The 26,718-nt window shown below is 41.2% G+C and overlaps 1 protein-coding gene across 8 annotated transcripts in view; it reads right to left on the bottom strand.

Annotated features, from left to right (window-relative positions):
- WDFY3 (WD repeat and FYVE domain containing 3) overlaps positions 1 to 26,718 on the bottom strand; it is a 187,167-nt gene that overhangs the window by 54,795 nt on the left and 105,654 nt on the right. For all 8 annotated transcript variants that reach the window (XR_012623209.1, XM_074823816.1, XM_074823815.1 and 5 more), the window contains 13 exons: positions 25,302 to 25,516; positions 23,572 to 23,684; positions 21,251 to 21,482; positions 18,481 to 18,581; positions 17,203 to 17,421; positions 13,407 to 13,588; positions 11,687 to 11,918; positions 8,541 to 8,701; positions 7,368 to 7,479; positions 6,772 to 6,962; positions 5,143 to 5,295; positions 1,265 to 1,338; positions 1,001 to 1,162 (listed from right to left, as the gene is read on the bottom strand). Coding sequence is in view for 7 of the 8 variants with exons in the window: in XM_074823816.1 (XP_074679917.1) it covers positions 1,001 to 1,162; positions 1,265 to 1,338; positions 5,143 to 5,295; positions 6,772 to 6,962; positions 7,368 to 7,479; positions 8,541 to 8,701; positions 11,687 to 11,918; positions 13,407 to 13,588; positions 17,203 to 17,421; positions 18,481 to 18,581; positions 21,251 to 21,482; positions 23,572 to 23,684; positions 25,302 to 25,516 (2,147 nt within the window). In the remaining variant the exon portion in view is untranslated. The remainder of the gene's footprint in view (positions 1 to 1,000; positions 1,163 to 1,264; positions 1,339 to 5,142; positions 5,296 to 6,771; positions 6,963 to 7,367; positions 7,480 to 8,540; positions 8,702 to 11,686; positions 11,919 to 13,406; positions 13,589 to 17,202; positions 17,422 to 18,480; positions 18,582 to 21,250; positions 21,483 to 23,571; positions 23,685 to 25,301; positions 25,517 to 26,718) is intronic.

Here is a 26,718-nt window from a genome sequence, read left to right as displayed (position 1 = left end):
TTGAGGTGATGTAACACAAGGTCATGGTTTTTCAAGATAAGATGATGATGTGCTTCTCAAAGAAAGGAAATGCAGTATATTCCTCTTTCCTCTGGAACTAACCTGAAATGGTCCCTAGCCAGTGTAACTTTCCCTAGTTATACAATATTTTTCATTTTTATTTCCAGGAAGGAGAACACAGAACGCTTAGACAGGCATTCTACAATTTGCTCTGTAACCATTTAAGCATGAAATCAATGGTTTTACTCTTGAATAATTTTTTTTTGTCCTGTACAATTAAAACAAAGACAGGTAGGATGTTCAGGTTGATGCTTCTGATAACTCTAATTGTACTTAAAGTGAGAAGCTGAAAACATGACCACTCATATGCAAAGAACTCCCAAGCCCTGCAATATTTTATCCATTTCCATTATAATGAAATGGGAGATGAGCAAAATTAAGTCATCAAGGAGCTGAACTTGTTTAAAAGCATTTCAAATACTCCTGTATGTATGAATTGCAATTATTTCTGTAACTTTCAGTCAGAATTAATAGTACTACACCTGTCAGCCTTAAAACAATTTTTTACACAGTGATGATTAAGGAAAAAATCTTGAACTAAACCTTTCATACAGGAGAGTAATCAAAGCTGCATTTTAACCAGAAGTATTGTTATAGTCCATCTCAAGTAATATTCAATGGATTTAAGAGAAGTGCTCAGTGCTCCACATGAACAACAGAGCTGCAATACAGCACCTTTACTTTACGCCTGCAGAACATTAAGCCAGTTTAATCATTCATAACCAGTCATACCTTTTCAGATACAAACTGAGTTTAATATGCAAATCAAGGCATTAACAAAATTATTGCCTGTGTCTAGTTCAGTCTAGTTCTTAGAGAAAAAATTCAGTACATGAGCATTTCATGTTGCTCCACAGCAGTATGATCATTAAGTATTTTTGACCAAGATCACCAACATAATAAAACCAAGAAAAACAGAATTATCCCAGGTGTGGGCTACCTGAGCAAGTCATAGCTGCTAGGGAAGCCTTGAAGCAAAAAGCTCAGCACGTTACTAATCGCAGCAATAGTAGGCTGGGACAGAGACATATCTCGAAGAGTCAGGAGCAGTCTTGGGATGAGTTGGAATTCCCTCATTAACTTAGCGTTCTTTGCCGCTTCGCTGGAAGAAGGAAAGAAAGGAGGCGGCAATTTAAAATTGGAGCATCCTCTCCGTATTACCTAACCCTGTAAGTCTCATTACTAGGCTGGCATCGCCTCATACCTCGACTCTGTAAGAAGTTCGATGAAGTGCTCAAATAATGACAGATGAAGCTCATAGGGTGCATGAAGCCAGACCTGAAATACAGAATAAACAATGTCACGTACACAAATCCACTTTAAGATTAGGAACTGACGTTAATATACCAAAGGTTATGAAAGCTTGACGAGATTCAAACTGTTTGTCTACATGACTATGTACCTGGCCGTTGTGCTCAAAAGCTCAACTGTTTATTCTTCAACTTCAGGGAAGTATTCAATATACTTACTAAGACTAAAGAAATGCACACTGGTACCAAACATATTCTCTGTAAGCGTATCATGCTGAAAACTTTTAGGAAGAGTTCTAGACAAAAAAGTTACACACTATCTGGAATTTCTCTTTAAACAGATGGTGCAATGACTCCAAAGGAGTCACTGGGGTTTGCAAGGCTGATGAGAAATGCCATGTTAAGTTTCTTTGGCTTAAGTGAAGATTTTCTCTTTGTAAAATTAACTTACTGTCTTCTGCCAAGATTAAACTCAATGTCTTCCCTGACTTCGATTTTTTAAAAAATTTTATTTTTACCCAGCTTTTCCTGCACACCATTTTAACTGATTTAGATGCTCTACAACAAAAAGATAAATCAATTGTTCAATCAATAGGAGTAATAAAAGATGTAAAAGCCAGAAAACTCAGTTATAGCTGCAAATCTGAAAATTCACTTGCTAATGAACAAAGCATAATTAATACTTGTACTCGGGTGTATAAAACTGGCTTAAATAAAAAGCTTTCTAGCTTTTGCTTTTCTTCAAATCTTATCATCTCAAATGATCAGAACAAATCTTTCCATTTCCCTATTTAGCATAAAAACGTCTAATTTATCCAATTTAAGTGAAATGTTTGGGTCACTGATTTCTGAATACAGAAATAAAATATATAATTAAAAAAAAAAAAAAAAAAAGACCAAAGCTAAAAACTAAGGCTTTTGGAAAGTTTATTCTTGGTGAGTCACAGACCTATTACTTGCACATTTTTTAAGTTTCTTAAGTGTATTTGTTCTCCAGCTGTTCTTGGTCTTCAGGGGAAAAAAAGACAGACATGAACGAACAATATGAAACTGGATCATCTGTACAGTACTTGCTGCCTGAGTGACTTATACACCATTGATGAAATTTTTCAGCTGGTTCCTTTATGGGGAAAAGGAAAAAAAAGAAAAAAAGAAGATAAAAAAGGAAGGGAGAGGGAAAGAGAGAAGAGAGGGAAGAGAGGGAAAAGTGTGGGGGTGGAAAGTGTGGGGGGAAAAAGTGTGGGGGGGGAAAAAGTGTGTGGGGGGGGAAAAGTGTGGTGGGAGAAAAAGTGTGGTGGGGGGAGAAAAGTGTGGTGGGGGGAGAAAAGTGTGTGGGGGGAGAAAAGTGTGTGGGGGGAGAAAAGTGTGTGGGGGGAGAAAAGTGTGTGGGGGGAGAAAAGTGTGTGGGGGGAGAAAAGTGTGTGGGGGGAGAAAAGTGTGTGGGGGGAGAAAAGTGTGTGGGGAGAAAAGTGTGTGGGGAGAAAAGTGTGTGGGGAGAAAAGTGTGTGGGGAGAAAAGTGTGTGGGGAGAAAAGTGTGTGGGGGGAGAAAAGTGTGTGGGGGGAGAAAAGTGTGTGGGGGGAGAAAAGTGTGTGGGGGAGAAAAGTGTGTGGGGGAGAAAAGTGTGTGGGGGAGAAAAGTGTGTGGGGGAGAAAAGTGTGTGGGGGAGAAAAGTGTGTGGGGGAGAAAAGTGTGTGGGGGGAGAAAAGTGTGTGGGGGGAGAAAAGTGTGTGGGGGGAGAAAAGTGTGTGGGGGGAGAAAAGTGTGTGGGGGAGAAAAATGTGTGGGGGAGAAAAGTGTGTGGGGGAGAGAAGTGGGGGGGGGAGAAAAGTGTGGGGGGGGAGAAAAGTGTGTGGGGGGAGAAAAGTGTGTGGGGGGAGAAAAGTGTGTGGGGGGGAGAAAAGTGTGGGGGGGGAGAAAAGTGTGGGGGGGGAGAAAAGTGTGGGGGGGGAGAAAAGTGTGGGGGGGGAGAAAAGTGTGGGGGGGGAGAAAAGTGTGTGGGGGGAGAAAAGTGTGGGGGGGGAGAAAAGTGTGGGGGGGGAGAAAAGTGTGGGGGGGGAGAAAAGTGGGGGGGGGGAGAAAAGTGGGGGGGGGGAGAAAAGTGGGGGGGGGAAACGTGGGGGAAAAGGAGATAAGAGTATTTTTCATCAGAATTCATGCCTCCCCACTAAAGGAGCTGGGCAGAGTGTTCTCTCTGCTGACCGGTTCCTCTGCCTTAAGAGCTGTACCACAAACATCACCTCCTGTAGATGCAGCAACTTCTATTAAATCCGGGTTTAATTTTGTGTGAGCACAAAGGGAGCATCACTGTAATTTTAAAATTTTGTTAAAAATAACTAGTTACACAATACTGAAGAATTTGTTTAGGCATGGCACAAACTTAATTTCTAGTTTTAACATTACACCTCAAAAAAAAGAGGAAACTTTGGTGTGTGACAAATTCCAGCCCCACTAAAATAAAAGAAATAACCAAAGGTTCAGGTCTGCCGTCTTCATTTCCTCTTTCTTTGTGCCATAATTATAGTGTATTGTTGATCTTGGCTGGGGGGGGAGGTGAGAGCATTAAAGACCTTTAAGCTCTCAAAATCCAGTTAAAACCAACTGTCCTTGTTATTAAAATAAAGGCTATAGTAAGCAGCAAGAAAAAATGAGCTTTTTCATATACAAAACCCTTAAATAAAGTTTCCAGGAGTGCTCTGAAGGAAATGGATAACTCCATAAAGCCATTTGTGCAAGACGGACTTGTGCTATTAAGTCAGTATCTTACAGGTGGATTAGTGGTGGCAGTAGTATTTCTGTTTATTTATTTATTTTCATCTACGAGGATCAGGATACTTCTACTCAGTCTGTGTCAGGTACAGATCACGTCAAAGGAGCAAACACTAAATGATGAGTTCTGTACATCATTTATCAGCCCCTAACACATTGGCATTTCTTTTGAACTTCTCTACTTTCCTTAGTTTAACAAAACGACCCTTCAATATTTCACAGATTGTGCAAGCATAATTTGAAATGCCTTACTATTAACTTTGCAGGACACAGAATCACAGAATCATTCAGGTTGGAAAAGACCCTTGGGATCATCGAGTCCAACCATCAGCCCGACTCTACAAAGTTCTCCCCTACACCATATCCCCCAACATCTCATCCAAATGACCCTTAAACACATCCAGGGATGGTGACTCCACCCCCTCCCTGGGCAGCCTATTCCACTGTCTGACCACTCTTTCTGGGAAACATTTCTTCCCTAATGTCCAGTCTGAACCTCCCCTGTTGCAGTTTAAAGCCATTCCCTCTTGTTCTGTCACTAATCACCTGTGAGAAGAGACCAGCACCAACCTCTCTACAATGTCCTTCCAGGGAGCTGTAGAGAGTGATGAGGTCTCCCCTCAGCCTTCTCCTCCTCACACTAAACAGTCCCAGCTCCCTCAATCTCTCCTCACAGGATTTGTTCTCCAGGCCCTTCCCCACCTTCATTTCCCTCCTCTGCACTCGCTCCAGCACCTCGAGATCTCTCTCGTATTGATGATGAAGTGATTGCTACGTGCTATGTTTAAAGTTTACCTCCTCCTGTTGTTTTCAGTAAGTCTTTCATGCCTCAACACATGTACTGCAGTAGAACACCCAGGTTAAAAGAAATTCAAGCCATTTCAGCAGGAAAAGTTACCGATAATCTTGCTGCTCAGCTGCTCCACTATACTACACCTTCGAAATACTAAGTTCTCAGGATAACAACCTAGTTTGCTGCTGTTCAGTATTTAAGGCATGCTATCAGCATCTGACTTAATCACTACCCAGCATCATCATTCATTTTTCTGTGCAGCTTTACATACTTCAAAATCACAGAGCAGGTCCTGGAAGGCAGCAGAATTTGGAATAATGGAAGTCTCATGCCCGCTATCGACAGTTCCCACCAAGGAGAAGGTCAGATGGAGTATGTGGCTGTTCAGAAGGGATCGTTTCTTCTTTAACAGCATTGCCAGCAACTTGAACAAGTAAACAGAAAATGAATTAGTATCCTACGAACACACAGCAACACTGTCTAAGCACAAAGAAGCACGGATGAAATGACTGTGTCCCTTCTGAGAAGGCCCTTACGGTATGTCTGATAGTTGACGCTCTTGATGAAAAACCTTGGAAGTGGCATTATGGTTGATCAGAAAAGGATGCCCTACAGCTCCGAAAACATCTGTTTTACACTTCAGGCAGTATCTAGGCCCTGAGGATTAGGCACACACCCCCCCCATGCCCTGAGCTCTCGGTAGTCAGTCACAGTTTAAGACAGCACATGACACATTCTCAGAGAGTTGTGTTCCTGGACAGCACCCGTGGACATGGCAGACTTAACTAGAGCACCCCTAGAGTACTGCACACAAGAATGAGAGGTATGCTGGCACCAGGAAAAGGTAGCCTTGACAACATAAATCTGAATAAGCCTGAGTTTCTTTTTTCTTGCTACTCTTTGTTGCCCTAGGCATGACCAAAGATGTCATCCTTTCAGTCCTCATTTCTGCTCTAACTTCTTATAGTCTGGGTTGGGAAAGAACAAATTGCCAGATGTACTATTACTGTTACTTGTCTTCTGATGCAAACTTGTTAAAGTCTCAACATACTGGCCTGTTTAGCTTCACCATCCTCCTTGAAACATTACTAAAGGAACACAGATTTCTGGGAATCCCTCTCAAACCATGCCATTTGCTGACATCAATACAAGTGGAATGTAGGGTCACATGTGATGATTTGCTGACTGCTTATGGTGCAAGTAAGCCGAGGTCTGTAACAGGCTACATGATAATATGTTTTGAGGTAACTCCACTAGCCACTAGCATTACAAGGTTTGCAAATACACCACCCAAATCACAGCATGAACTTTCCGTTTCAGTAAAGCAGTCTTCGTGAGAAACGTAAAAGGCACTGGTCACATGAAGATCTTTTCGAGTCAGTCAACCAATCCTTTTGCATAACTGTTTGCATTTTCCCCATCCCGATGGAGAATTAAGAAGTCTTCAGCTTGAAAGCAAACAGCATCACTAACTATAAAGCCTGTGCAAGTCTCCTCAAAATAATGATTCTAGGAACCCACTTGTTTGGTTTTCATCATGTGTCCCTGTCCTCCTCTCTCGCTGGCAGATCAGAGACAGAAGCTCCCAGGCTTGCAGGGGTGGGTTCACAATCACAGGAAAAGATTCATCTAAGTGCCATAGTTGTGCTCTTCCTTGCTATTAATGAAGGCTCAGTTTCAGCAAAGCAGCTGAACGTGCACAACTGCTTAGCAAAACCTGCCACACTCTCCTGTAAAAGCCATCCTAAATAACTCATTTATGCTATTTAGCCAAGAGCTCAGTAAACTTAAGAGCAGAAACTCAGGTTACCACAATACAACAAGGAATTTCCACAGGAACTGCTAGGACAGACAGTGAAATTCAATCAGCCTGCTCCGTTCTAAGACATTTCTTACATACCTGATAACCTCTGATTCTTTCCATTTCTTTGCTGGCTAGTGGATTGCTCTTTACCACACAGACCAAGGCCTTCACAGCTGCGTACAACCCTTCTACATCTGATGCCATGGCTACAAGTCCCAGAATAGCAGCAGCTCCACCAATGTACTGCAGTGTAGTGGCAACAGGCTTGGGGACAAATGTTCTTACACCTGAGCATAGACAAGAGAAAATAAAATCAACTCTAATTCTTGTAGGAAATCATTGTGAATACATGCAAGTAATTTGCATTCTAGTATTGCTTGAATTATGAAAAGAGTATCACTAGAAGAACTATGACACCTCAGAAGAGAATGAGAATGAAATATTGCACTGGAAAATAGTTTATGACCTAAGGTAAAATATATTTTCATAATGATAACTCATATGAACTGAAACGAGCATCCCATGTTAGTAAAAAAGATAATAGTATGTCCTTAAAATAGAAAAATGTCAATTAAATTTAACAATGTATGATTAACATCCATCAGTTACATGATTTACCTTCTAGACCTAAGTTCTTATTGACAAGTAATTAATCATTTTTAAACATAATGATTTTCAAGTACTCAACTCACCCAAATATCCTATCAAAGCTGCACCAATGGAGCGTGCTGGTCCATTCAAATGCCCTGCTGAGTTATGTAGCAGCTTCACAGGTGTGGCATTTTCATGAGAAGAAATCACCAGCTGAACAAAACAAGAAAAAAAGCAGGAGATAGAGGGAAGAGGTTTTTTTGCACAAGCCTGTACATAACCTGTGTATTTTCCTCCTGTGATAAAGAGTTACACATAACAAAACAGAACTATGCCAGAGTCATTAAGACATTCTCTAAAGTAAAGAGAAATCTCCAGTCTCTGAAGTTTAAGGAAGATGAATCTAATTTTAAAAATAATCCCACTGGATCACAGAATGGTTTGGGTTGAAAGGAACCTTTAAAGATCACCTAGCTTAATCCCCCTCTTGTGGGCAGGGACATCTTCCGCTAAATCAGTTTGCTCAAGGCACCATTCAACCTGACCCCCAACACTTCCAGAAATGGGGCATTCACAGCTTCTCTAGGCAACCTCTTCCCGTGTCTCACCACCCTCATCATAAAAAGTTTCATCCTGATACCCACTAAATCCACCTTCTTTCAGTTTAAAACCATTACACCTTGTCCTGTCCCTACACGCCCTGGTAAAAAGTCTCTCTCCGTTGTTCATAAAAGCTCCCTGTATGTACTGTAAGGCTGCAATAAGGTCTCCTCAGAGCCCTCTCTTCTTCAGGCTGAACAGCCCCAACTCTCTCAGTCTTTCTTCACACACGGTCCTTTGAATAAATAATTCACTGACTTTTGATGCACTTTGAAGAAAAATGTAAAGCAATATTCTTGTTTCCAAATCTAAATCACAGTCAGAGGACTAAGCTATCAGCTTTGTTCATATGCAGCAGTAGAAATGCTGTTCAATGATATAATCTTAACTGTTTTTCAACAGGATTAAAACTGCCATCGACATTAAAAAGCCAAAATACCTCCAACAGGTGCTAAGATACATAGCCACTAGCAATTTCAAGAATATGAATAAAATCTAGGAGTACAATCTCCCTCAACTTTTGAAATTTTTTTTAAAACATGAAAGTGATTCTGGGCAACTCTTCTGACAAGTACATTATTGTTCCTGGTTGCATTGAGCAAATTGCCTTGAAAGAAGTTAAAAGAAAAGAACAAACAAGTAGTACACATTAAGCAACTCATTTCCCAGCGTACCTGTTTGGCAATAGCTTTACTGTCCAACTTGTTGTAAATTTTCCTTATTTTTGCCACTGTAAATGAAGAAACCGACAGCGCATAGAGACCAAAAGAGACCTTCTCTTCTGGTACCAAAGATACTGGAGACGGGTTGATTCCTTCAGACTTTGAATCTTTGCCTTAAAGATAAAATAAAAGTTCGTTTAAGTAATAGCACTGTTTTTCATTCCAGTTTCAAAAGTAAAATCTTAAGCAAATGATACTGCAGAATAGGTACAGAAGAAAGGTTTCACAAGTAGCTGAGATGTGATATTGTCTTTGCGTACTTGCTTGCTCTACCGAAGAGTAGTTTGATAGCATATGGAGTTGTGGAATAAATCTGCTATTTAAGATAAAAGGGCAGCACACAGCAAACGTTTCCTTTCAAGGAGGTCTACAATACAGCAGCTGGCAGCCTGTGGCTTGGCCAAGCAATAGAATACGCAGTGCTTCCTCATCTAAATTTCTGGAAGGCAACATTATGCCTGTACTCAATTTGGATACAGCCTAAGGGCTGTTCACTTCCCTTCCAACCCGAAGAAAAACAAAGTAATCAAAAACCAGAGAAATATTTGGTACGTCTGCATCTTTGCCTATGACAACAGGCTTTTTACAATGGTTTGCTAGGATAAACGCCTTAGAGAATGGTACAAGAGATGCAAGACTGAATAAAGACCAAAAGGCCCAGGCATCAAAGAGAATATATAACTGTATCTTCACTATTTTGTATCCACTGCTCCAAAAATGGATGCTTCATGCAAGGCACTGCCAACACTATGATTGCAGCTGTCTACAATGCTCAGAGGAAGCATACAAAACTCAGCACCTGAAGTCTCAACACAGAAACTCATTTCTGTGTCTTCATTCCAGGTCAAAAGGTGTCTGCAACTCCAGTGAAACACATTAACGGAATTTAAAAAGCATGAAGACTCCTCACCTGACACTGAAATGAGTGAGAAGCTGGGTGTCTACATAATTTGTTGAACCAGGGTTAAGTTCCTGTTGAGTCTCACTTAAGAAGTCTTGCTTTCCCCATAAATGAAATCCTCATCGAATTCTTTGCTCACACGGATGCCCCAAGAACATTCCTCCATTTCAGCAAACAGACAAAGGAATTCCTTCTCCTGAACTAGTAACTGCTCTCTGAGAGGTCTTTCCAAGACTTAAAGAGTATCAAGTTTTAAATTTTGTTTAAACACAGTACAAATTCCCAGAAAATAGCAATCTTGGTCACTGCAAACAGGGACAAAACTTCCGAAAGAAGCACTGCATGGGCAAATGGCAAGTCAGACACAATTTCCCTGTGAAGGACAACAGCGGAAGACTACAGGGGCTCTTCTCCAGGATTTCCACAAATAATCATCACATTAAGGAAGAACAAGCATTTTGGAAAGAGGGGCCAAGATAAAATGGTAAGATACAGAGCTCATACTGCACCCCTTATTAAACTCATGCACAATGCATGTGACACGAACAGAAGCTTAGCCCCATATAGAAAACATGCCCTTTGTCCTGGTGCAGTCTGCTCCTGAAATACAACAAACTGAGCAAAGCTTGTGCGGGAGAAATACACCACCACACTGGGAAAAGTCAACAAGTTATGAAATTAAGAATTTTTTTAAGTTACTTGTGGGATTCCTGGTGAACGTGGCCTTAGCAAAAAGGCATGAAGAACTTTAATTTTCTGAAGTGAATGAACAAATTCACATTCATGGAATTTGCTTTGGCTAATTCGGTACTTAAAGTTGAACACCACCAGTCAAAACGCCTTCCAGGAGAAATTTTAACTGCCTAGCAGAGACCTAAATCCTGAGTTGCTTGCCAGGTTTGTCTAGCTGTCAAAAAAAGCAAGTATGTGACACAGATCTGTACATGACAAAATTCAATTCCCTAAAGTTTTTCACTCAAGATGGGCAAGGAAAGCTACCTTCTTTTTCATGATACCTCATTCTTTCACAGCCCAATCATCATCTACATTTGGGGGGGTGCCGGGGGGTGTCTGCCACCACTCTAGGGTACAATTTCACCATGAAGAGTAAGACTGGGCACTCCCTGTACATACTTTTGTTTTCCTAGCACCCTCAGCACTCACTGCCTCCTTCCTTGAGATGGTGACAGTCTCTCTCCAGAAGAGTTGGAGAGCATTATGGTCCTCATGGGGAAAGACAATGGAAGGACAAGACGACTTGATACATTTTCTATTTTTATTTACGTCTCACTGAAAAGCCCTGTGATGGTCAGGTAAAGCAAACAGCATCTTCTGACATAATACTGATGCTAGTGAGGACATGCTCTAACTGGACGGGAAGACAGGGAGCTCTACAGAACAGGAAAATCTGGCTAGTGACAGTGCACCTTACCAGAGCTAATGAAGAATCCGTTGTCTGAATATTTAAAAACAGGGCTATGGGCACACATTTCTAACAAGGTTATTCACATCTTTTTGTGTTGTACTCCCCTCAATTTCAAACAAGAACCCTTTAAAAATGTAATAGAATTGCCCATATTTGTTTGCAACGAATGCTTAAAGACTGTCTGATGCACCACAATCCCTTCCTGTTTGAATTTTTTATCAGTTGACCTATTTAGGCCCTATAAACAACGATGTTTCAAGACAGCTACGTTTAAAGTACAGAATACATTGCAGATTTGCAAATGAGTGCTATCAGTAGAAGCTGACAAGTTAAAACACCTTTCCAACTTCACTTTCTACAGATAAACATAATGCACAGTATGAATAATGACAGCTTTAAGCATTTCTAACTTGTTTAAAACTGAAGTGAGGAATACAAGCACTTCTGTATCTCAGTACAAGAACTACCAGGAGTACATTAAAATTTGGATTTCACGGAATCACAGAATCACCTAGGTTGGAAAAGACCTTGAAGATCATCCAGTCCAAACATTAACCTCACACTGACTGTTCTCAACTACATCTTATCCCTAAACGCTGTGTCAAGCCAACATTCTCTTCAATAACAGCTACTAATCTTCTTCCTACGAAGAGCTACCCTTTCCTTGCTGCTACCACATACTCTACCTTCTCACCTCTTCTGCCAACACACACACAAAAGATTCCACTACAGCCAGGCCAAGTTACTAGCTGCCACGTGAATTGTACTTACATGGTACGTATACTGCTTGAAAGCTTCCGACGTAATTTGGTCCCAGCTCATAAATGGTGCTAATACCTGGGGCAGGCAAAACTTCCTCCAGAAAATGCGTAGGGCCCAGGCGCCACACTAACGAAGAGGGCTGGCGCTGTGCGGGTGGCGTGCCAATATAGGCATAAACAGTGCTGACTACAGGTGGATTGGCAGAACCAGACCCACTAGGACTACTGTGAATATAGTGAAGCTGCAAGGGAGAAAAACACAGTGAAGTTATTGAGAGAGCATGGGTACCCTGAAAAGAAAATAGGGAGATCAGAAATTTGGGAAAGCGTTCTGCAAACCAGGGAACGTACCGAACGATTGCTACGTAACACATGGTATTCTGATACCATACAGATACAAAAGTCAGTAAAGAACATTAAACAGAAGGTAAATGAAGAGATCAGAAGTGGCTTTCAAAAGATGAAAGTGTGTGTGTGGAAACGCAGGATGAGAACAGGCAAGTTCAGTGCTTTAAAACACTAAAGAACGAGGCTGTATCTTGATTCTAAAAACACGGTGCTCTATGACGGTCATTATTTTTTGCAAAAGCAGTAAGACGATCTCATAAATTTGCATTCTTTTTCCTCTTTTTTCAACCAGTGAAAACATGCCTTTGGTAATTATACTGCTTCAAGCTAAAGTGCAAACGTGATGAACTCAATCTGATAAGATTTTCAGACAGCAACAGAACAAATACACGAGTAAGATGTTGGCCCGTATATGACAATAACAATCCCACGGGCATTTTCTATCTACCTTGTAAAAATTCTATTACCAGCTACTGAATGTAGTCACGTATGGCCAGACAGATGGCCAGATACATGCTCATGTATTACAGCTATTAGCATAACAAGTAAAGTTACTATAGTCGTATTCCTGCAAAAGGAATACTGAAAGGTAAACTTTGAAAGTCAAAACATTGTTTTACCTATAGCAGTACAGCTAATTTACAGCTCACACCAGGTTTAGGTTACCCCCTTAAGGCCCAGACCTGCCAGGTGTCAAATGCTCTGTAGTTATCGGTTACAGGTCAGGAATACTTTGTGCTCAGTGGACAGGTCCACAGTGCTTTTCACTACTCTCTGCTTTTGGCCTCCCAGTTTCTTCCACCTAGCAACAAAATTTTGACCTTTACAAGTAAATGTGTTTCATCTACAATTGATTAATAACAACACTGGACATCTCGGTGGCTATCACTGACACGGGGATGGTATTTCTGGGGTGGCAAGAGGGTTGGGAAAGGAACAACCTGAATAAATTAGCAAAGCTGTCTTACACTGTAATTTCCCTATTATTCAAAGTTAGATCTGGTACACGGCCTTGGGATAATTCTTTAGCTTTTTATGATCCTTCTAATTAATCTAGTCAGCAGCACAGTCGTGTCACACACTTGCCTCACATTCAACGCAACACATCCACTTCACTTCAGTGTTACTATTGCTCATGCTTGAGAAAGCATTCATTATCTTCTCCTCTTAATAGGAGCAGAGCTGGCTCGGAGCTGTGTAGTGAGCAAAGATCCCTTTTAGCAAGGCTCCTCATTTGTGTTTTTTAGTTTGCTTGTTTCGTTTTTTTGTCGTTTTTAGGGGGAAGGGGCGCGTTGGTTTGTTTTGTGTAGATTTTTGTGCACGTACACAGAGAGAGAAATCACTCCAACCAGTAATGATGAGGATTTAAACACTTATTTTACCTTAACAGTGTTAACAAGCTGTCCATCAAGGTAGAGCGCAGCTGTGCTGTTCTTGAGCATGCCTTTACTCATGACCAGAACTAGGTGATGCCACTGGCCTTCCACAATGAGGTCACCGCAGCGGAAACGGGCACAACAGGGAAGAATTTCATAAAATGATGATTCCTCACTGAAGTCATCAACTAAAGGAAAAGTACCAGTTAGTGGCACCAGTAGGAATGTTATAAGAAGCTTAAAACATGAAAATGTCATTAGACTTTACACAAAACAATCTACAGCAATACATTAAAGCCAAATTTTTAGAAAGCACATAGTTAACAAAAAGACAATTAACAAGATATGGATAAAGTCAAACAGTTAACAAGAATAACTTTAGGTCTTTAATTACAAGAACTGAAAGAATGCAATCAGATTTGAAAAAGTATTCAGATCAAATTGTCACAGTGACAGGCTGAACGCCCTTAAATACTTGCACATTAACAAACTAGTACAAGTTTTGGTAGTCTCAGTGACAGGTCTCTTCTTCTTTTGCTTTAATTCTTCTTTAAGAATATTCTCGGGATACTTTTAGACTTTTGATAATTACATTTTACTTCTCCCCTCCCTTTGAAATTTTAGCTAAAATGACCAGTTTGCTCAAGTTTTGACTTTCTCGTGCTACCATGCAAGTCACAGAAGGATCTTCTGTTGTTTTTCTAAGAAGGTTTTTCCAGCAGTAGTCAGCAAGAAATAATAAGAGGTCTCTCCAAACCTACAGAGCTATTTTTTTCACTTTTCTCACACTGTGGAGAGAAAGATACCCATACTTCCCAGACATTCTCCTTACACTTTTCCCTGTTCCTCCGTGGTCTCCTCCACAGGCCCCACTACCTGCTCTGGTGTGGTCTTCTCCAGGGGCCACAAGGGATCTCTGCTCTGGCGCCTGGAGTGCACCTTCTTCTTCTCTGCTCTCACCTACATGCCCTCGGGGCATTTTCTCTCACCTTTTTTCCCCCTTACTCCTCACTGCATGCAGTGTTTCACTGTCTCTTATGTGTGCCTTCTCAGAGGTGCCACCAGCCTAACTGCTGGGCTCAGCTGTGTCCCACAGAAGCGGGGCTGCTGCAGAGCTGGCCAGAACTGGCCCTGTTTGGCATGTGGCAGCCCCGGGCTCTTCCCACAGAAGCCCCCTATTGCCCTGACAGCACCTGGCCACAGACACTCACTATAAGCTTGCCACTATCTTGCTTAAACAGTTAGGTCACACATAAAAGAAGGTACAAGTACAGATTGCCTTTCAAAGCATCTGCATCAGAATCATGCTAAATCACAAAGCATAAGTGAAATTAAAGATGAGGTTGAAAGCCTGAGACTTTTTTTCCTTGATAAAAGCCACAAATACGATGGCTGGCTAGTGACACACGCATCAAGCACAGACCGGGATACTTGTAACTCAAGCCTCAGCATGGTGGCTTCTCTTCTTCCCTTTTGCAGTTCTAAGGAAAATTAAACTCAGGGCTGAGACGTTTCTGCCCAAGTCAAAACGAGGACTTCACAATGTCTCATCCGTTCCACTTCAGTACCGAGTCGCCCTTGCCTTCCCTTCAGTGTACCCGCAGGGGAGCTGGGTCATAAGGCTGCTGAGCTGGCGTGAGCACCCGCTGCCGTGGGGTGGGGAGAGCTGCACCCACGGCTCCATCGGCTGCCCTTGCACCAACGGTGAGAGGAGTCGGGGACGGATGCCTGCCTTCCAGACACTGGGCCAGAGGAACTCACTCCCTGCCTCTCTGCAGGGGCTGCAAACCACAAGCTGCTGACCACGTCTCCCCGATTCACCCACCTATACTCTTCAAGCGTTTCCCAGGTCTTTTTTCACTAATGGGTGCTGACTGCTCCTCTCCTGGATGTTAAAATACACTTCAGTTCTCAGCACACGATTTCTTCATTTCTCTAGAAGACATCCTTTGGCTACATACCAGAGGGCATGATCAGTTTTCGCAGGCGCGTTAGCTCCTCCATCGCAAAGCAGAATGACCCACACTCTACTTGAAAGCCTGTCCCTGCCCCCCACCCCCAAAAGAAAAAAAGACAAAGCTCGAAAATGTTCCACCGGTGAACGCTTCCACAGAAAACAGGAGCTTTTCAGATCTTTCTTCATTCTTTCATATTGAAGGAAAAGAAAACCACTAATCCTCTTACCTCAACAGCCAGCTGCACTGGGAGAACACTCATTTCTTTAGAAACAGCACAAGGAAAATGATAAAAGCAGAGTACTTGGAACTTGTAAGGTTCAGATACAAAAATAATCTCAAGTTCTTTTTCTCAGCCAGACACCTTTGAGCACAATTCTCGCTCACAAGAAGGATCCTTAAATCACCCCATTTATTCTTACAACAGACTGTCAGCACTTCCAGTCCCCGTGCTGGTGGGCCTGTCACCTCAGTTCTTCAGGTTCTTCACCTGCTCACCACCAATTACGACTTAGCCATGACAGGGTGGCACTCCAGTAAAGCAAAAGTATCCCGTTCAATTAAAAAACAGTCTTCGTAGTCAGAGACCTTCAGATCTTCTCTGACAAAGCCTCTTCAAATCCAATCTCTTTTAAAGAATTAGATAACAGAGGCTTACAAACTAAAAAACATACAATCAATAGCTCCAGTGCAGGCTAAAGCAATTAATATGAAGATAAACTCACTTAATTCTCTCTTTTAAGAATTCAGTCTTCTAAGAAAGAAAATGCTGTCAATATCTTTGTAATTTAAGAGGTTTAGCTCCTCCCTTATACTATGGGTCTTCAGCTCCCAGGTTTTAGGTTTTGAACCTGACTTCTACTAAGAGAAACTACTGCAGTTAGTGATGTGAAGGTCCATTTATCATGAAAATAAGGAATATTCTATAACAGTCTACTTTGTTGTCTGTTTTTTTAAAAAATAGTAACAGCTGTATAAATTCTTTATTAGTGCCTGCTACTCAAAAGGAAAGAACAGAAGCAGGAACAGGTTTTTGATAAGCAGTTGTAAGCCAGTGTGTTGGTCTGGTAAAGAGCTAAGCCTGAAACATGTGCAGAAGGCTGCCCTGCTCCTCTCAGCTCCTCCACGGCCACTGTGCATAAACGGCTTGTCAAAACTGACCATTTTTGGAGGCTTTGATGGAGGACAAGGCAGGAGATGGGAGATGGCTAAGCCTGAAGCCCCCGGCCGCACTGATAGTGCTCTCTAGCAAATTCACTGGCCTCACCAACTTCACTTCGATCTTCCTTGCACCTCCTGTAATTCCACCTCTGATCACAGATACTGAATGAAGCTACAAACTCTTCCTGAGAACTGATCACAGTATTAAAACATGAAGTGAATGACTGATCGCCTTCAAATAGGCCTCTAGCACTGAGACCACCCAGATTGAAAAAGCCTTCACAACCTGTTAGTTTACAATTTCCAAACCTCAAAGCAAAGATAGTTAACATTTGCACCTCAAGAGATGATGTCTAAAATGAATAATACAAGATAAATAAAAGGCAAAAAACTTCCAAAACCAATGATGGAATCCCTCCTTTAAATCTGTAATACTTGGGGTATTGACAGAAATTTTTCCTTATATGCAGATATCAAATCTTCTTTAGAAATTATAAAAGCTCCTTAATTTTACATGAATGTTTACATTTTGCATTTTTCCATTGTCAAAACCCATTAGGAGCTGGTGAAGCTGCAACTAAAGTTCCATCACACACAATTCTTCTAGATACTGGGTTCAAAATACACTTGCTGTTGTATCCCTGTAACATTGTCAGGATTAGGCGATGACACGATACAATTCTTACCATAATTTTGAAGCAATTCTTCTTTAGTTGAAACAATCAGTGATCGGTCTTTTGCTGAGAGGACAATGGCAAGGCATACATAATGCTGCTCTGAGGAGTTTGCACGCCGCACCACAGTAAGAAGTCTCACAGGATGGTTATTAGGAGGCGTACTAAAATGTTCAATACAAAACCAAGTTGAGTAGCTTAAACCAGATGGCGGTGGGAAAAATCTTTCACCTAAAAACAAAAAATGAAAGCCCATTATACAGCTGCAGTAGCTAGTACTTAGGATACTGACTTGTTCCTGTTCCTTTTCCACACCAGCTGTGCTTTCTCAAACTTTTCCGTCATGGACTTCAATGTTACTTCTTTCATTTTTGACTCAAGCTTGGAGGAAAAGCCACATAAAGCTAGCTCAGAGGGGTTTCTTTCAGAACAAAGCAAGAATTGAACACTATTCCCTCCTATTCCAAAACCAAAAATCAACTCCGAAGCTGTGCTTGTTCAGAACAACTCAGTTTCAGTTCCCCAGACAGAGTAAGTGGAAGTGGATCAGGCCCTCCAAAACCACTAATGTAATGATGAGATGCTTCTTCCATTGGTGCGAGTTGCTGAAGAAGCCTTTGTTGAAGAAGATCTCTCCACCACATACACCTGACTCCATTTCATCTCCTGGGGTGCTCCCACAGAACAAAGAGCTCACAGACTTCAAGTACCGTCTAACACGAATTCTGTCTTACTGCAGTAAACCTTCAACTTAGTTTTTAGACTTAACACTTTAACTAAGTGATCATGTTCAATTAGCCCCGCAGCACGCCAGATTCCTGTAGGGTGAACAGCCTACAGTGAACAATATAAGGGATAGCAAACAATTTAGATGGAGTTTTTGTGATTATGTGTGTAACTGCACCTGTAATAAATTCAGTCAAGAATTCAGCAGAACAAAGCCACAAGCACAGCATTACAATTCATTCCATGTTTCTTATGTTCTTCACACTACTACCTCAATTCGTACTTAATGCATCCAGGTTCATTATTCATCCGCTTCTCTTGATTACAGTTTAATCTTCTGCTGAAAGCCTTGTATTTTACAGCAATCACACATTTGTATTTTATATTGCTTTTCACCGACTTGGGGGCAAAAAGAAACACGCACACAAGAAAAGACGCAAGAAGTTCTCAATGATGAGTGTACAACATCCAACACCATACTATCACTTCAAGACTAACAAAGAAATATAAGACAAGTAAACATCAGATACAGAACGCTGCTGACAGTCATACTCAAGTACTTACCAGTTCCAATTCCACTGACAACTGCACCGTCAATAAGTCCTGTTGTAACAGCATTATTTGTAGGTGCATTATGAGGAGCCAAACTTGGCAAGAACAGGCAGCTGTTAAACAGAAGACCAGTAAAACACAGGAGTTTATGAAAGTCAGTATAACTGGAGTTGAATACAAACAAAATATAGCCTAGGAAAATATACCATAAGCACACCATCACTCTCCTTGACTGTACATATTAATTTAAAGTAGAAATGAATTCTCACAATTTCTCCCTGTGAGGCTAAATTATCTCCAGTGCAAAGAGCTCTGGCAAGCATACATCTCTGGTGCAAAGGTGCAGAGACATGCCTATGTGGCTCCACAGCATCAGATGCTCCCTTGTGGGCAACCATAACTCACTGCAGCCTTTGAGATGTTCTGGACCCTCAAAGAGACTGGATTAGCTAAATATTCAAAGGATCTGGTAATTGCATACTATGGTGTTCTTACTTTAAGTATGTACACTCTCACAGCAACGTCATTTCACCAAAGTAGCTACATTTGGTCCTTACAAGAGCCACTGGTGCTGTGGACATAGTGGAAACAGGTATGAGCAGTACCTCCCCCCAGGTACTGAAAGATTTTAAGAGCCCCAATGGTTTCAGTGACCAGCCTATCCGAGGTGGAGTGAATCCCCACAGGAGTTCAGCTTCCAGTTTGTATAGATTGTCCTACTGGAGGCAAAATGATGGCTCTTCCACTTGCTGAAGAATTTTCTTGACGTTACACTTGAGCAGGCTAGTTTAAGTAAACTGTAGCTGAGCTGCCTGACAGAGCTAGGAGTTATTTTGTTCTCACGTAAACCATAAAGAGTTAACTCAACCACCCATCTTGAAAGCAACAGCAGTCCATGGTTCTGGTCACTGCTATCTTTCTTTTGATTATAATTTTCCTTACATACTTCTTCCTCCCTCTTGGAAAATATTCTTCTCTGGGTGAATCCCCAACGGTCAATGGTGTTACAAGCATGTTCTCTCTAAGCAGGTAACATGTACGGGTCTACCAACTGTTAAATTCATGAAACACCCTGGCACTTGAAAAGAGACCAAAAAGTTCTAAAATTTTTTTTTATTGATTACAGCAGCTTTCTTAGGTGACTTGCTGAAATTACAAGAAGTCATAGCTGCATTATGTGGATTACTTTTGGACACGTTACCAGCACCTACAAATCTCCTGGAGCAACCACAGCGACAATTCATTTTGCTAGGCTATTTCAAGTTCTCCTTAGATCCAAAACATTTTCTTTTCTCTTATGAAGGATGTAGAACAGAGCTTTGAGCACCATTTGTTTTCAAAGAAAAGTCTGTCCCTGACTACATTGGATATGAAGGCTAGATGCAAAATGGGTGCTGCATCCTGGCTTTGCGAAGCTGAAAAGAGAACACAGAACAGCAGAGCTCCCAAATATCCAGGCTGGACTCTGTTCTCAGACCAGTCATCCCAAATAAACTGGAACAAGCACACTAAGATGCAGGTGGCTCTGTTGAAGGCCACCTCAGAACAGAAGGAGATTTAAGAAACACAGTAGTATAAATATTAGGTCTGGAAAGAAAAAGACAAGATCAACGATTCTGTCAGGTGGAGCTGTTTCGGGTTTTATGAAACTGTAATACAGCTCTGGAGAACAGATCATTTCTACCTCTTCTCACAATTCTTTTTAAAAAGAGAGTGAAAAAAAACCATCATAGAAGAATCTGTCAGTCTTTTGGGCTTCACAGCAGTTCTCCTTTTTGGTGGTTTGTGTCACTGAAAACCTTTTAATAAAGCTTCTAGTCAAAGTTTTTAAGGTTTTAACCAAGCTTCTGGGAAATTCTGAACATTTACTTATCATCTGAGGTGTTATTCACAATTGTCTGACTTGCACGTACCTCACCACACTGTCCTCTCTGAGACAGTGCCTTTCAGCCTACTTGCAAGCCTCTGCCTGTGGACCAGTCCGCAGGCAGTTAAGGAATACCTTACACAATTTTTACAGCGATTTTTGAGATATTTACCCCTTAGCACAGAACAAAATGAGCATTTTGAGGTTTATTTCATTTTTATAACCAAAAAGACAAAACATTTTCCTTAAGCAGATGCTGAGAATGGTGTCATGTTTTCATCTTCTGAACAGTCAAGTTAAATCATATTACATGATCCTCATAAAGTGCCTCACTCAGCAGGTGTTTAATTAGAGAGAGAAAAACAGTAAGTGAAGATGATACTGTGTGCTAAAAGAAAAAATTAGTTAAGCATTCTATTCAGGCTACAACTCCAGTTAATAATCATTTTTTCCAGTTATTTGGACTCAACATAGCTGCCTCTCTGCTTTACCTGTATTTCTGATTTGCCCACTTCCACATTTCCGGGTTGTTCAGCAATTTTAAGTGGGTTTCAGAGCATTTGAGCCATCCAAATGTCACACATAAGTCCTAGCAACTAATGCATTTCTGCAAGGGTATGTTGGCGTTCCTTCGTTTTAAAAGGCAGGTGAAATCCAGAACTGAGAAGGTACTATTAGCATTTAGAACATACCTACTTCTACTTTCAGACATGGCAAGCAAGCATTTGGTTTCAAGGCATTAATAAATGGCAGAGTGGAAACTTATGTGGCTTGCAGTATTCCTTTCTTTAAAAAATTCATTTGTTTCTGGTTTGCTAACAGTCCATTAAAAATTACAAGTATTTCTCTAAAAGAAGAAAGTAAGAAAACGTTGTGCTGTGCCCCGTGTGATTTGAGAGCACCGTAAAACCTTACCCAAACCCTTCGAGAGAGGTGTCAAACTCAATGAATGCTGGTGTAACCGATGATCCGTGAAGCCTGATATCATGTGGGGTTGTCATGGAGACCAAACACTTCACTCTCGTCAGGGGTACTGTGCTCCCTTCTGCTGGCTTGAGCAGGCTCTTGCTTATCCGATAGTGGCTGTCTTCATGCAAACTGAAGACGCTGTCAGAACCCAGACCTTCCATTGAGGTAACCATGCTATCTACAGTAGAAGCCGAGAAACAACACAGCATTGCAAAAGGGAGGCATTTTCAGGCTATTTATTTGGACTTTTCAAGCACTGCTTCCAATGCAATAGCTGAACTGCCAATTATCATCGACTTGTTCAGCCTCTCAGTTAGAAGACTATGAGTTGGAAAGTACTGCTCTCATTATAAAAATGTTCAACTGAGGCAGAAAGACGAGCATCTTGTGCAAGGTATTACAGAAAGTCTGTGGTAAAGCCAAAAAAAAAGAGCCAAGAGGCCATCCCATTACCTAACATTGGGAAAGTGTCCATTTTGCAGAGGCTCCATTTCAGATGCACTCCTGCTACCTGACTTAACAGGCAGGAAAAACTCTGCTTCCTGTTTTTCAGATGCAGTAACTCTGAGCTAAGCCTCAGAGCTCCTAATAAGAAGAAAGGCTCAGTAAACTTAGCTTAGGAAATTTAATATAATTTGCAGTATTCAGAAGTTAGCTTTGCCTTCTCTTTCCTAGGTTAAAAACTTTTCAGACTCACATTTTCACAATTTTCATTGTTTACTTTCCCCTGTGATAATACCCTATGAAAAATAAACAAATAAATACAGTGCTGGCCAAGAGATAAGTTGAATCTTTCCTTCCCTCCGCTTTCAAAGTGTACTGAACGTGATGACATAACATGAATGCAGTTATTTTATTTCATTATTTAATGCTTGCAATTCAGTACCATTCAGAATACTTTCTAGCGCCTTTTAAATAATTCAAACATTTCAACTATTTTTAACTATGTGTTACAACTGGCCATACAACAACTGAATTGACACATAGAAATAAATATCACATGCTTTGAAAACATATCCATAATTTCTTTGTATTACCATTTCCTGAGACTCTCCTATACTACACGACCAGTTATTCCTTAGCTCTACAACTCATGGACAATAATAGGAAAGAGCACATGTGGAACAGAGGTTCACAACGGCTGGAGAAATCCACTGCTTACAGATATTCAGTGCAATTATCAGACCGACTCACTGAAAGGCTGGAAAACAGATGTAACTGTGAAAATCAGAGCTGATGAGTAATTGCTGATTGAATATGAAGTATTCTATCAAATGGATGAACTTCCATGAGAGAATACCAAACAAAGGTATCATGAAAATTTCCACTGCATACGCGTATCAAAATATATCAAAATACACTGCGAATACTTTCCCACAGTGTTAATTCCAGGACTAAAACTGAAACTATGTTGTCGTGGTGTCCCTTCCACCACTCTTTTTTTTTTTTTTTAAAGCTGATGTAAGTCTGTCCTTTTTCTTGAAAATTTTTAAGTTACTATGTGCTCATAATTCAATACATGCTTACCACATACTATTAAAGATTTCAATTTTAATATACTAGGAAAGTAAACTTATTGAAAGTGAGCAATGAGTAAAACCATTGTAAATATTTACCACGAAAAATTAATGAATGGTTAAAAGTAGACTGCTGAACTTTAAATAACTGAGTGAGTGTTCCAACTCCAAATTGTACCTCTTTATAGGAGAAATGATTATTAGATTGAGGTTCTGCCAGATTAGATAAACTGGGGGGGGGGGGGGTTTAATTCTTTCTACTTCTTTCTTATTACTAGCAATGCTAACAATGAGCCAGGTTCTTGAGTCTAGCTGAAATTATGCTTACGTGTAGTAATTTCAGTAATTTTATCTGACACCTTACTGAACCCATGAGAGACACTACATAGGTTTAATGGCAAGTGATGTGCACATGAAAGCATCTGAGAAAACTATTTTTCCTTTTACTGTTAAGTAACTACAAACTCAGGATCTACTCAAGACTTAAAAGCAAAACTATCATATTTAATAGTCACTGTTCTTAAAATAAAAAATAATTACCTCACTGGATATATATTAAATAAAAATACCTCATTCCCTCTGCTTTTAAGACTTTTTCCAATCCCACTGTTCTTATGATTTCACATTCATACAAAGCCAGGGCAAAGTTAGGTTTTTACGGATGCTTGTCTACAAATTTTATGTAAGTATGCAATTGGGGGATGTCAGTGAAGCATTCTTTACACAAATTTCTAGCACTTCAGCACCTACTTCTCATTTCCGGTTCAAAGCTCAGCGAGCTGGGTTTGTGAACACGGTACTGCTTCAACAGCTTTTTGTCCCAAGCTCCGCAATTCAAAGGGTTTCCCAAGCGCAAAAATTCCCTAAGAAAGAGAATAAAAAGTTTACAAATAATTTTGTCTATTTCCCTAGAGTGGCACCAAATCTATACCATTTTTAAAAAAACAGTAATTACTTGTAATAAACATAACTTTTAAACAAAAACCCAAACAAACTAATGCGTAATTACAAGAAACACATTTGATCCATTCAAAACTATTTAAGTTTCAAACACATGCTCTCAAAAGTTGACATTTTGATAAAGCTCCCAGTTCCCTTCTCTTCATTCCAAAGACTTGGCAGAAGGCTGCTGCATCCTGTAGGACATCAGGACGCTCACTGATGCATGTTCAGCAAGCTGAACTCATCTGGAAAGGCAGACCACAGGCTGAAGTAAGTGACCTCAGCTTTGTTTTATCCATGTGTTCTATTTGGCTGGGGGACTGTTTCACAGCTATCAACATCTGTATCTACAGATACTATAGTATCTATATCTACAGCTCCCTAGGCTATCAGTATCTATGCTCAGGGAAGCTTAAGTCTCTGTAAAGTGACCACCACCAAGCATGTTCCTTGCAGAATCATTTCTGACACGGCTACCTGCCACTGAAGTGAACTGAGCAGCTGTCCTGGCTGTATTCTATTATCGTATTATTAGGAGATAATACAATTAAGTTCCTTATTCCAGCTGAGATTACAGAACAACAGGCTGGTTTGGGTCAGAAGGGACCTTTAAAGATCATCTAAGTCTAACCTCTCTGCTGTGGGTTGGGACACCTTTCCCTGTATTGGGTTACTCAAAGCCCCGTCCAACCTCACCTTGAACACTTCCAGTGATGGGGTATCCATCCTCCTCACCACCCTCATTGTAAAAAATGTCTTCCTTATGTCCAGTCTAAATCCGCCCTCTCTCAGTTTAAACCCTTGCCCCTGGTTCAGTCGCTACAGGCCCTGGTCAAAAGTCTTTCTTTGTCGTTCTTGTCAGTCCCCTTTTTCTGCTGAAAGGCCGCAAGATGGTCTCCCAAGAATCTAGCAAGCAATCCAAACCATCATACAGCTGTGTAGCTATTTAACAAATGGCTCAAAATATGCTCATAAATTTTTTAAGCTTGCTTTTCTAGTACTAGCATAAATATACAAACCTACTTGCATTAATATGCAGAAAGATAACCTTTGTTAAGCTGTGCAGCCCCAGATTTTTCTAGACATCTCTTGTATCACCTTCCTGCATTTCCTTCACACAAACTAAAGTGCTAAATGAAACTGCTGGCCTGAAGCTTTTCCAGTCTGATGTATTAACACTGCACAGAAAGTCAAAGAATCCATCCTCATTGTTTTCTCTCCCTGAGCACCTAGCCAGGAATGGCATTTTTGGTAGCCTCTCAAAATTTGCAGAAGGAAGCAAGCACTTCAGTACAATCTCTGTGAAAAACACCAAAACACTTTCCCCACTCCACACTTCAACCCTGCCCTCCAATTCCCAGTGTCTCCAGGGTTAAATGCTGATAAACAGAAGCAAGACAGCCTATTTGACGAGAAATAAAACGTGATCACTAGCACACACAAGGTCACTTATGCTCTCTACCAATCCGTGCCATTTACAGCCAGCCAGTGACAGCGCAGGGCTCAGCTCAGCTGGACTTCACTGTTATTTTTCTGACCTCAACACCATCGGCTGCAGTGCCTGGGAGGCCAGTCTTTCAAACATCCTTTGGAGTGGTGGATGCAGCGAGTGGTCCTCATCAGCCAGAGCAGCGCTGCACCTTTGTAGAAGTCGTGCGTGGAGCCCGGCTTCGCACATGACTTGCTGGTTTCTCTCTGTGTGCACTAGAGATTGAAGGATATTGGCCACTGCCAGCTGGAGATCCAGTGCATGCTGAAAAAATGAAAAGCACGCAACTTGAGAAGATGCAAAGTGTGAAGGCAAATAAAAGAAAGCCCTTATGCATAATAATGAAAAGGAAACTACCATTAGCAATAAATATACAAAACACCCTATACTTAATGTGCATGCGTGTGTGTGTTGGGGGTTGGTGCACATCTGTGTGTGAAGAGACACTTCCATCTCTTTATGAAAAAGGATAATAAGTTATATGAAGGATTGCCACCACCATTGTAAAGAAAAACAATTCAGGTAGGGATGGTTAAACTAACCTCTCATTTTCACCAGCAGAAGTGAGTCAGTTTACAAGTTCTATGTGCTTAGAGTGTACTAAGAACTTTTATTTTTGTGACTGCTAAGCTATTCCTAGCAACTTAACACAGAGTCATAGAATTATTTAGGTTGGAAAAGACCTTTAAGATCAAGTCCACCTGTTCACCTAACACTGCCAAGTCCACCACTAAACCATGTCCACCACTAAACCATGTCCACCACTCCCGGCCCGGTCATCCAGACAGATTTTAACCCAGTGAAGAGTGCACCCGTCCAAGCCATAAGCAGCCAGTTTCTCCAGGAGAATGCTGTGGAAAATGGTGTCAAAGGCTTTACTAAAGTCAAGGTAAACAACATCCATTGTCATAGAGGAAGTATAAGGTTAGTCAAGCAGGACCCGCCTTTCACAAACCCCTGCTGACTGGGCCTGGCCAACTGGTTGTCCTGCAGGTGCCGTGTGATGGCACTCGAGATGATCTGCTCCATAACCTTCCCTGGCACCAAGGTCAGACTGACAGGCCTGTAGTTTCCCAGATCCTCCTTCTGGCCCTTCTTGTAGTTGGGTGTCACATTTACTAACCTCCAGTCAACGGGGAGCTCCCCAGTTAGCCAGGACTGCTGATAAATGACGGAAAGTGGCTTGGAGAGCACTTCCACCAGCTCCCCCAGTACCCTTGGGTGGGTCCCATCCAGCCTCATGGACTTGTTTGTGTCTAAGTGGTGTAGCAGGGTGCTAACCATTTCCCCTTGGATTATGGGGGCTCCATTCTGCTCCCCATCAACAACATCATCTCCACAAAATTTAAGATATATGAAACATAATTGCCAAATTAATGCACTGAATACATAAAGTTGCCACACTCATCACCAGTAGACGACAAGAAAGAGGAATCAAGTCTAGTAATTCTCGTAAGCTTTCGGAA

The sequence above is a fragment of the Strix aluco genome, chromosome 4, assembly GCF_031877795.1.
Source record: "Strix aluco isolate bStrAlu1 chromosome 4, bStrAlu1.hap1, whole genome shotgun sequence".
NCBI lineage: Eukaryota > Metazoa > Chordata > Aves > Strigiformes > Strigidae > Strix > Strix aluco.
This window is presented reverse-complemented; position numbering and strand designations above follow the sequence as displayed.